The sequence below is a fragment of the Ornithodoros turicata genome, chromosome 1 (assembly GCF_037126465.1).
Source record: "Ornithodoros turicata isolate Travis chromosome 1, ASM3712646v1, whole genome shotgun sequence".
NCBI classification, from domain to species: Eukaryota; Metazoa; Arthropoda; class Arachnida; order Ixodida; family Argasidae; genus Ornithodoros; species Ornithodoros turicata.
The window spans coordinates 192,346,947-192,359,005 of record NC_088201.1 but is presented as its reverse complement, the minus strand read 5'-3'; the positions used below and the strand labels follow the sequence as shown (position 1 = coordinate 192,359,005).

Below are 12,059 nucleotides of genomic sequence, written 5' to 3'. Positions count from 1 at the left end.
AAGGGCGTCTTCAAGACACCCTTTTTGTTCATGGGCTGTAGTCATTATTCAAAAGGCAACCTCACAGACATCAAATCAAAGTCCCCCGTTGGCACCGCTAAACTGCATGTGGGAGGGGCACCAACCCTTCCACAGACGATGTCTACAAAACTAAGTTTGGATAACGTTATCTTAACGTTACACACCGTCCGGCCTGTGTTGATCCTGCAGCAAGGGCAATTTTTTTAAAGCAGGCTTCACCTCATGCACGGAAGCATCAGGTGAAGCCTACTTTCGGGTTGTGTCGTTCATATTCGTGGAACAGTCGAATGTTCGAAAAATCGAATATTGGATATTCGATTCGCGAATCGAATAGTTCGAGCATTTGATATTCGATTCGAATTCGAGAACTCAAATATTCGCACACCCCTGGTCCTTACCTCTACTCTGCTGAAGTGGTCTCGCTGATAAGACGGGGACTGCTTTGCCGTTGGGGCCCTTAGCGGATGCAACGTGGCAGCTTCGGAAGTGTGACATGAGCCCGGACTTCCAGGCGCACGAGAAACGGCAGAACTTGCAGCGGTATGTCGTCACGACGTCCATGAAGTCTTCCAGGCGGTCCACGCCCTGTGTCCGCGACACCAACCATAAATTTCTCTACACAGATGGCCTTTCCACTCGCTTAATTCACCTTGCAAGATCTATAAGAGTCCCACAGGCAGGTGCAAACATGGCAATGCAATTTTGAACGCATAAAAAACTAAAGCATTGCCACTAAAAGAAGCTAGAAGGGTAGAAAATCCAGCGAACTAGTAAGGACACTTTGAGGGAAGTGCCTCAGGACGAGAGTCGCCGATGTTTTGAACACAGACTGTTCTTCTTCTGAACACCGTCCTCATTGTTGGCATGGTACTTAAATGATCGGGGATGATGTGTTAACACATCATTTCCCGATTATCTAAATATCGGCAGCTCTCGTCCTGAGGCACTTCCCATAACACTAGAACAAGTTGATAGCTACTATATTTTAGTTCACCAGCATGTGAAACAATACAGACGTTATCGTGAAAGCACTTGGGTATCAGAAGATCCACCAATGCACAGACCTAAACGATTCAAGAACTATCACCCCCACCCCCACTCTCCCCCCAAATTCTTCCCGGCTTGATTCTCGTGGAGTCAAAATTTTTTCAAAGGTTACTGTTGACATTTTAATCATTGCACACAAAAAGACCACAAAAACACCATAGTGAGCAGTACTTTTCCCGATCCATGTAAATCTGCGACAAATCGGTATAGAAAGCACGCGACTATTTTTCTGATTATTAAAAAAAAAATTTCTGTTGACTTGCTAGCCTTGAATTCAAATTATAAACTACAGAATACACACAAACATCTACATAACAAAATTGAAAATGACCATACTTTAGTTCCTCATAGAGTAATTCCTTAAATTGAACCTGCAGAGAAAAAAAAAAAAAAAACGGAGTGCCGACCCACGCGCACTATGTCGTTTTGTCATAAGACTGGCTAAAAAAAACAAAAAAAAAAAAAAACACGAAAGACACGAGAGGGGGGTAAGTACGGGTTTCACCGAGCTCGACACCAACACGCGAAGCTCTAAACGCATTCGACGAGAAAAAAACTCGACGTCCTACTTATCAACATCACCTGAGGACAACCACTGCTGCTCCCCTCTATTAATCTCTTCAATACCTTCCCACTCACTCGTTAACAAAAGCCACACACTTACCACTTCCGCGGACGAAGGGTCGGACTGCGTTGAGGGGTCCTCGGTGTCCGACTCTTCCCCCTCAGGGGTGACGATGGCGAGGGCAGTGCCCTCCCCGGAAGCCCCAGCGGTGCCCCCCGACGTGGCATCATCCGACTCCTTGTGCACTTCGATGTACATTCCTGGGGGAAACGCTACGCCATTCTCGGCTCCTGAGGGAGAGGTGTAAGAAAGCAGTCAAAATGACCTGTAGAACCAAAGGTTATTTCTCACACTGTTGCACTACGCTCCATATTACCCCTCCACATTTCCTGTTTTCCCTAATTGGGAGAGAAAAGAATTGCAAGCTAAATGAGCGGGAGGGAAGCAAAGGACTTGTAAGGTGGAGGTGCCCTCTCCAAAAGTTCTGAGTGAAGCTTGAGTGCAAGATATTATAGTAGATGAAGAACAATAAGGCGGTTGACGACTACCGCCACTGACCGTGGCGCTTAGGGTGGGGGTTGCTACAATGTAGTATGTCGGGACTAGTGTTGGGAATCCCAGGTCATTTTTGCAGTACCGGGATTTTAAGAATTTTCCAGACAAATATCGGGATTGAGATGAAACCAAGACTACGCCCATACACAGCATTTGAATACTAACTCTCGTTATTGCTTCGTGTGCCTTCGTCCTCGCCACTCTGTCTCTATTTTCAATTTGAACTTGTAACTTTGTAACTGAACTTGTAACTTCGTTTGCTACCAAACAATTTAGCATTCCTACAGACATCCGAGTGAGGAAAATCCGCCAGGTAAGAATCGGGTTTGACCCTAAAGAGGCAACCTTCGATTCGGGGAGGAATGGGGTTAAACCTGAAAACTTCTGGCTCTAATTATGAGAGCTGTATGGTAGAGGTCCCCAACCTTCCTGCATGCCACTCCCAGAGCCATGCTGCTGCTGCTGCGATCCATGCTCCGAGACCTGCTGCATTGTCGGCACCATCGACATGTCCGGCAGGAGCGTTCCGTCTTCCGCAACGCGGAGCAGGACGGGCACCCCGCTCTCCGAACCTCCCTCCATGAGTCCCACCACGGAAGGATCCACATCAATCTCTATCATCTGGCCATCCGCTGTCTGCAACCTCGCCTGACCACCTGCAAAAAAAAAAAATAAAAAAAAATAACAAAAGAACATCCCGATTGCCAGGTCTTTCTTTTTGTAGTGCATCCAAGACAAGTTAAAGCGACACTTTGCAGGCAGCTTCCGGGAGTTACACAATTAACCCTTTGTCCCACAGTGTTGCCTACTGGCAACGGTACTTTCCGCTGCATTAAAGGAGTACAAAGGGCCATAAAAAAATATATATATTCAGATTAAGACATCTGATGAAAGTGTGCGTGTCATTATACCGAATAGCGCGAAAGGTTTTGATGTGTGCAATTTGTTTCCCAGAAAAAAACCTCAGATATACATGGCTCCGCGCGTTCACCCTTAACTCGCCACTCCAGGTATAACGAGGATGAGGAGGTATGATGGCACGTCACTGATGACGGCATAAGGAGACTCGTTCTGGTTTGCCGGTCAGTGGGGTCAGCGCCTTGTCCCTTTGCCGCCATAAACCTGTTTTGCCAGTTCTCCCGGAGAATTGGGGGATAGAAGGAGCGGCCGAAGCATTACCGAGCAAGGAGAAAGGCTTTATCAGAACCCCGAACAGCCGAGTAGCAGACAACATTTCTCTAGGCCAATCAGCGAGCGTTCTCCTTATAGCGTCAGCACCAGGTTCCAGGCAGATCCCAGGCTGGTACTGCTCTTCGCCACCGTTGTGCACGGTCACTTTTTGTGGCGTATTTTAAATTCAATTTCTGCGATAATTATGACTCTGTGGTGTAAATTACTTCGCATGGTGCATCTTACTGGCCTACTTAACAGTTTTATAGGAAGAAAACTGGGTGTTAAAAATGACTTCTGTGCTACTTTAAAGGGACGGTCGCTACCGTCGCGGTCGATTCCGGAACTACTGTGCAGTTTTACTCCGTGTTGTTCACTCACAATACCGCCGAGACCCGACGTAGATTAGTGGAGTTGCTCGTGTGCACTTTGATGTTACGCATGGCAAGAGCAAGCGACGACGGATGTTAAGGGTATTCCGGAATTCCCTCTCTGGAAATCGGATAAAACATCACTTGACAACTCAACATGACATTTCTTACGATAGTCATGCCACATGTCAGATTGGAATGACATAAAGTGCGATGACGTCGATTCGGGTTTCCCCACTACCCACGTCAGAGATGCGGTACTTGGTGAACGTAAAGCGTATTTGAAGAAATTGATGCATTGACGAAATACCCAAAATATCCCACAAAATGACGAAACGCTTTATTTGATAATCGATGGTCTGCACTGTGTCGGGCAAACTGTTGTCATCTTGCCTGTCAGGTGGCAGCCTACGCCAAGAGCAAGTATGCAAAAACACAATCATTAACAACACCGGGCATTTTGCCAAAAATAATGCTTGTTTTCGTGTAATTTATAAAATAGCGGAGCGCAGTACAGAGCAGCTTTACGGAACTTTTAAGTTGCTCCTGTGCTTAGACAATGGAAGCGAGGGCAAGCATTTCATGGGCGAATAGGTTGTGGTGATCTTCTTATGCAGAAACTGTCATTCAGGCAAACGCCAGTAAATGAGTGTAGCGTGGCACAAATGACATTAAAGAGACCATAAAAAAATGTTTGACAAGCCTGCGATCATTTTCAATTTGTTCCTCCGTACTAAAGCATTCAGCCTATAAAGTATGAATAGACCCTGAAGTTTTCGGGTTTTATTTTTTTCCAAATTCGGGGGGGGGGGGGGGGGGGGGTAAAATTCAGGTCAATCACTTGATGTCGTAAATTCGTGCAAATTCGGGCGGAAAAATTACCATCAGACTGAATTTGGCGATAAATCGGGCTCTAACGTTCGTTGTACAGCCTATCCAGAGTATCAGACGTTGAGATCAACCGTGTATTTTGTGAAAAATTAGGATGTCATTCCTGTGAGGTGCCTAGCTTAGGTGCAGTTTTGCGGGTAGAAATCGGGTTTAACCCTAAACCGGTGAACCTCGATTCGGGGTGCAAATTCGGGGAAAAATCGGGTTTAACCCTAAAACTTCAGGGTCTAAGTATGAAGTTGAAAATCGTTCAAACAGCGAAAATATTGAATATTAACCCCGGCTGTGAATGGTGTGCTGCTACGACCTGCCTGTGAGGCGAACTAGCCGTGACGTCAATCACAGCTGATGTTGCTGATTCGCGGACAGTGTTTTGCAAGCAAGCCTTCAAACTTCGCCACGAAATATGTTTTAATTCGACCTCGAGCTAAGATCGTATCTAATCATTGACAAAGAATCCTACCAGAAGTTTAAAGTAGCACAGAAGTCATTTTTAACACCCAGTTTTCTTCCTATAAAACTGTTAAGTAGGCCAGTAAGATGCACCATGCGAAGTAACTTACACCATAGACTCATAATTATCGCAGAAATTGAATTAAAAATACGCCGCAAAAAGCGACCGTGCGCAACGGTGGTGAAGAGCAGTACCAGCCTGTGATCTGCCTGGAACCTCGCACTGACGCTATAAGGAGAACGCTCGCTGATTGGCCTAGAGAAATGTTGTCTGCTACTCCGCTGTCGTCTGCTACTCGGCTGTTCGGAGGTCTGATAAAGCCTTTCTCCTTGCTCGGTAATGCTTCGGCCGCTCCTTCTATCCCCAATTCTTGGGGAGAACTGGCAAAATAGGTTTACGGCGGCAAAGGAACAAGGCGCTGACCCCCACTGACCGGCGAACCAGAACGAGTTCTCCTTATACTGTCATCATACCTCCTCATCCTCGTTATAGCTGGAGTGGCGAGTTAAGGGTGAACACGCGGAGCTATGTTTATGTGAGTTTTTTTCTGGGAAACAAATTGCACACATCAAAACCTTTCACGCTATTCGGTATAATGACACACACACTTTCATCAGATGTCTTAATCTGAAATTTTTTTGGATGGCCCTCTGTACTCCTTTAATGTAGCCACTGATTGTCAGCATGGCTACCGGAGCACGTTTTCCCCTCTGAGCTTCTTCATCAGAAAATGTCTCTGTCGGTGGCCTATTGGGAGCTGCTGTGTACCGAACAATACCCAGACGGTTACGTGACAGTTTCATAATCTCCTCCTCCACCGCTGACAATTTGCGTTGCGCCATATTTCTACCGATTTTGACAGCAGATATACAACGTTGTTGTAGTCCAAACCGAAACCATGCACCCACATAGACCCATGGGATGTGCGCTCCCGTTCGTTTACAATTGGCTGAGAGAAATGGACGTTGATGACGTAAGCCCGCTTTGAAGGGATTTATCCGGCAGTGACTGGCGGTAGTGTAGAGGACGGTGGTATTCCTCTACATGAGCCCCGACCGGCGATGATGGTATGCCACGGAGAGGCGATGACGGTGGCCTATCTCCATGGCCGCGCCGGTGGAACTGAGGCAGGTGCTTCAGGCGCGTGGCCATCTTCGTCATTGTCCACGGCCCGCTACAGGGCTCCCCCCTCAGACGCGGAGCGGCGATAAGAAAGATGGAAGAATCACGTCTATACCGGAGGGAGAGAGCGAGAGCGGCCGTGGATGACGTGCACTACAGGACGAATTCGTGGGACGGCACAATACCCGTTGCGTGAAGCTCTCGATGAGCGAGGCAGATGAAGGGCGAATCGTTGGGCGTGAGAGTCGTGGCCTGGGGTGCCGGAACCGGCACGGGAGCGTGAGCTCATAGGGTCCCAGGAAGTGATGCTGCGTACCCGTGAGGATTGCCGTGAAGACTGCCGAGACGCTGGCTAATGCGGGCCGTGGCGTCGGCGGCCGCGACTGCCGAAACCAGCAGGCGAGCACTTTGCTCTGTTGTCGCGGCCGGCTGCGAATGTGCGTCGAGAGGCGGAAGGGAAGTGGCGGGTAGTGAGTGTGCCGGGGTCCGTGCACAGCGCAGGGCGGTCCCCGGGATCCGTCAAGCGATGGTTGGTTAGAGGATCGCATGACCAGTGACCGGTTGGAGCGTTGCATGGTCGTCCGAATCGGTACCGTGGAGGGGGGCAGTACGTGAGCGTCGGCGCGTCAGGCGACAGGAGAAGGGCAGTCGTGATGCTGTCGTCGTGAGCCGGACGGTGAAATGCTGCACAGCTGCAGAGGTGGGCGGGGCCGTGCTGGACGGTGAGGCCGCAGGTGGAAAGGCGCCGGGTACGTTAACGGCGACGTTTGCTGGCGGTGGGTCCATGTATAGAGCGCTGTGGTAGTGCTCGTCGAAAGCGTCATCAGGAATTTGGGATAGTAAAGAGCCGAATTGTATCCGAACATGGTGTTCGTTGTCCGGGTCACCAAATGTAGAGGACGGTGGTATTCCTCTACATGAGCCCCGACCGGCGATGATGGTATGCCACGGAGAGGCGATGACGGTGGCCTATCTCCATGGCCGCGCCGGTGGAACTCAGGCAGGTGCTTCAGGCGCGTGGCCATCTTCGTCATTGTCCACGGCCCGCTACAGTAGTAACTGCGCCCCCGGTGCACTGAATAGGTTAAAAGTCTACGTGTGTACGACAGTGAGGAACCATGAGAACCATCTCCGGAAGAGTACTCGGAATTTGCGAAAATCATTTCATGGTCTCTTCAAGACTAAACTCATTACGCACTTAATGTCATTTTTTGTGCCCGTGTAGCAGGGGCATTGTGAAGAGTTTTTGTAGCCCTGTGGTCCTGCTTTGGGTCCAGATAGTAGCTTTAAAAAAAAAATAATAATAATAATAATCTGTTCACTCACCTGCGAGTTGTTCTATGAAAAACTGCGTTGCTGGAATGGTCTCCTGAAGTGTTGTCACTGGTGTGCCACTGGTTTGATCGCCGGACACGAGGAGTGCCACGTTGCCAGAACTGCTTTCCGCGGTGCAGTATCCGCCGCTTTCGGCATCGACGGCAACAAAATCTGCCGTAGCCTGCCCTTCCATCGCCGCGTCCACGGACAGTGTCTCGAGGTGTTACAGTCGCGGCTGTATTGACCTGCAAGTGAGAGCAGCGTTTGGTCAGGAACAAATCATAATTTGCATCTTTACATCACAAGACAGCACAAAATGGACAAAAGGCAACACATTGCCTTCTTTCTCAACTTACGTTCACGAATATCTGACAAAAGACTGAATTTTTTCGGATATTTTTCTCAAAAATACACAAATTTTATTGGAGACCCTCGTGAACTCAGAATTATCATAATTTCATGCGGGTACTATTGGGATTATCACTTGAAAAAAGAATTACATGGTTCCTACTGAATTTTGGAACAAAAATTCCAGGGTCTTTCAAGGACCTTTTAAGGCTCAGCCGTCATTTTGCCTGGGTTGTAAAACACAGCTATCACAAAAATGCATAATGTAAAAGTAATGATTTACGTTATGCATAATCTTCACCAGCTTGCTTGCTTCTTAGCCACTTTCTCATTCACAAAAATGTTTATAAGCTACAGGTATCAAATGAGAGATTACATGGTGACTACACAATAGTGATCTGTTCACAAACGTGATTGACAACTCCTGAACCTTAAAGATGATATGATAGGAAGGAAGTTGATTGAATACAACGCAGGGCGTCATTCATTTCATGCACTTCTGGTTCCTGCCGTTGATCGCTATTGCAATGAGTGTTGGCACCTGCAGTTTCGAAACTATGGTTCTGACCCCGGAAAAGTGCAACATGCACTAGCAGCTCTACAAGGATAAGAAAAAGATGCAAAATTAAGGGTTTTCAAGGACTGTTAGAAAATTCCAGGGTTTCCCAAACCTTGAAAATGGCATTTTCAAATTCCAGGCTATTCAGGGATTCCAAGGACCAGCGAGAACCATGGAATTAAGATGATAAGGTGTGGCTTTATCTATTGTAGTCGTATCATTATGCTCGAATTTCCCCTGATACAGTCAAGCAAAGCCAAGGCTGCTACGACAGTGTAAAGGAGGTGCTGTTCCTCTACATTATCCAGATCGACTCAAAATCCGAGGCCCTTTTGTAAAGCCTCATACCAATTTGCAGACAATGCTGTTATGAACATTCTTCAAAGCAGAGTGATTTTGACACTGATGTGAACACTGTGCAGCCGGTGATGCGCGAACCCATGCCAAAAGTGGGTTAGCGCAATAAAAGGAATGATGGCCTCATAACTTGCGTGGGCATGTCATTTGGAACTATTTCTGTATTCAACATCGAAGCTGTGACCACAGCTGCGAAAGAGCTATTACTCAATTAAGACGCAGTAATCAATTACTGTACCTAGATATATAAAAAAAAAGGGTAACTGCAACCATAATCTAATTATATTTCATCCGCAGCTTGTACTCAACAGGCGATTACTTTGTGCTCTGGTATAAGCAGTTCCATCATAAATTTCTGTCTGCAGTACTGCCTCTTTCCAAAGGCCGATGATTGCGATAAGGTGTTCCATTCTTCTCGTCGGTACCGCTCTTGCACAGGTTTTAGCATTCATTTAAAACATGACACACTCAAATCAGGGTCGTAGCTGTTCATGTCGACGCTCATCACAACACCGTACTCTAAATACTGTATCTTAAATACTTTTGTTGGTATCTTAGTATCTTACCGAGTACGCTTCGTGAAAAGCATTTGTACTGTAATTAAAATACTTTTTTCAGAATTTAGTACTCTAATTACTCTTTCCTTTTTGTGTTCTGACCTTAAACTGGGCTTTCAGGAAACATTTTTCAAAGGAAGAGAGGACGGTTGTCTGATGAGCACTTCGAAATACAGCTATTGCTGCGTGCAAATAAACCATGTCTAATTTGCAGGCATATTTTGACCCTTCAATGACTGTTTATATTTTGAGTATCTTAAATACTTTTCGTAGTATTTACTACTCTACTCTAAACACTTTCATTTCTAACTATCTTTACTGTATTTTAAACACATTTTACACTCAGTATTTAGCAACATATTTTAAATCCTTTTTTGTGGTACCTTCTACATACACAACATACCAATAGTGTTCATTTGTAACCTCAGTTTTCATTAATTTCTTTCACAGCAGAACGATGTGCCACTTTAACAATGTGTACCACGTTTAGCGCAATGAAGTGACTAATTTCACATCAACGTTATATGAACTTTTTTGCTTTTGTCTACCTGTTCTTATTACAAACCTCTGGCATGAACAATACTACTTCAAATTTTGTTGTGAGATACATAATACCTGGCCACTTTAAACTAACATTACATTAAGTACCTCGAGAATAACCCAATTACTTTTCGTGTGCAACTGCTACTGAATTACATCTTTGCTTCGGCAAGTTTTCTTTTTCTGTTCTCTTACATATCATGTTAGAGATATGACAGAGTTAATATTACGTTATGTTAGCAAGTGATTTGAAATGGAAATTGGAACAAACAGACAAGGCAGAGGAAAGAAGGCACACACCAAGTGCTACCTGCAACTATACTTTAGTGATAATAGTAATTAATAATAAGCATTGCTTCCATTTCAAATCATGTGTTAACTATCTCAACAGTCTATGCTTTTTAGCAGGCGACAACTCGTGTCTCATTGGCACGAGACAACTATGATTACGAGTGACGTGATGGTGATTGGTCTACGGATGAATTTTGTCCACCCAAGGTTTTTTTTAACGTTCCTAGCAGAAGATTGAGTGTTTGGGCAGTCACTCTTATTTACAGCTCTATTTCGAGCCCCAAGCTTCCTGTCAATTTTTGCGGAACCTACCGTTTCCCTCAGAATCGTGTTTTTCAGACAGTACTCTACGTGTTACAGAATTATGTAAGGATTTCAAATGATCGGCAACATTTTTGCGCGATAAACCGGAGTAGTCTTGACTGCAATACCTGATGCGAATAATCCTACGGGTCCTAACACGACTGAAAGCGCTGTAACAAATGAAAATTTAATGACAGGAACGCCCAGAGAGAAATTGTCGGAGTTTAGCCCAATTTTCTTTCCGAACTGAAAAGTTACAAAGGTTGGGAAAGCGTGTGGTATGAGCCTGAAAGCGATGTTGGCAGAACGCTGCAACATTTTTTGCTCTTGCCCGTAGAATTCCGAGGACTTGTAAATCTCGCCTTAATTTTTCACCGCAGAAAGCTAGGGGGCTCTAGCTTTATTGTGTACCTAAAATGCGGGTGACACACGTTAATCGACTCCATGAACACTGTCAGCAGGCTTGTCGCGTGGCTGGCGGAACAATGACTTGTCAGTGCGCTGCACCACCCAACATTTCCTAATGACTGTGCGATTTCCTGTCATCCTGCTTGGCTCCTCAGGAATCTTTGAAACATCTGCCACAGTCATGACATGCTAACACATGCATGGCTGTCACCTCGGTGGACCCATTTTCTGGGCTGCATGAAAAATGTTTCAGCGTCGATGCGTTCCACATCTGTGTGTTCCAAACAATTCCCTGAGGCTGTGTGCCTCTAGCGTTCGAGCACCATTTGTATTGTCCACGTTCGTAACCATAGTTACTGAACACGAAGATTAATAAATCCGATTTGTACTAAAAAAAATCACCATCTAGTTATTTCTTAAATTTGGAATTTGTGCTAAACGTAGTAGGTCTAGAACACATATGTAGAAAGAGACGAAAACGATTGTAATTTTCTATCCAAAACAGGATATCAACGTAAGCACCTCCAGACGTGGACCGACTTCAATCATGTAACATTGGTTCTTCACCGTCCGACTAAAAGAGATGTCAAAGCTTCGTGGAAATGCTCGAAGGAAACTAATATGGGAAAAACGAAGTGTTTTGTGGCAGACTTGGGAGAACAAGGCATTTTACAGTGCATATGTTCTTAGGCTTAGCTTCCTGGTTTCCGCCACTGATAATATATTGCGTGAGATGTTAACTGTATATCAACCATAAAATAAACAGTAAAGGGTTTATTGTTCGTAGCGATTCCTAAACGCACACGGCGTGAAGCAGACGTCGGCCATGAGCTCAAAAAATCTTCAGTCGAGGTTATCTTGCGGAAGGCCTATGGTGTGAGGGTATATACTCTTTTCGCCATGCCACACTCGCGTTTATCGCCCCTTTGAGGGAAACGTAAAACCATATTGGAACTCACGTGAAGGGCCGGTCTTCCATTCGTTTCAAAACACGACGTATTGGGAAACGTTTCAACGATGCGCAAACGCAATGGGCTTCGAGAAATTATTTCACAATCTCGTCCTACATGCTCGACACGGACGCCATTAATTCCGCATCGCAATAAAAGCCCCGCTTGTCGTCATTGGTCGGCAACGAACCAACGGCGTCGAACCGTTTGAAAACGCGCCAAAAGTTCAAAAT

General features: G+C 45.8%; 1 protein-coding gene across 2 annotated transcripts in view; it reads right to left on the bottom strand.

The window, feature by feature from the left end:
• LOC135378898 (zinc finger protein 142-like) overlaps positions 1-11,965 on the bottom strand; it is a 32,897-nt gene extending 20,932 nt beyond the window's left edge. Inside the window, exons 1-5 of one of the 2 annotated variants that reach the window (XM_064612064.1) lie at positions 11,836-11,965; positions 7,523-7,758; positions 2,614-2,844; positions 1,733-1,923; positions 420-606 (exon numbers count right to left, since the gene is read on the bottom strand). In XM_064612064.1, the coding sequence (XP_064468134.1) occupies positions 420-606; positions 1,733-1,923; positions 2,614-2,844; positions 7,523-7,706 (793 nt within the window). In that variant the 5' untranslated portion in view covers positions 7,707-7,758; positions 11,836-11,965. Of the gene's footprint in view, positions 1-419; positions 607-1,732; positions 1,924-2,613; positions 2,845-7,522; positions 7,759-11,398; positions 11,697-11,835 lie in introns of those variants that run through there. The other variant, XM_064612065.1, reaches the window with a different exon arrangement.
• Positions 11,966-12,059: the final 94 nt, after the last annotated feature.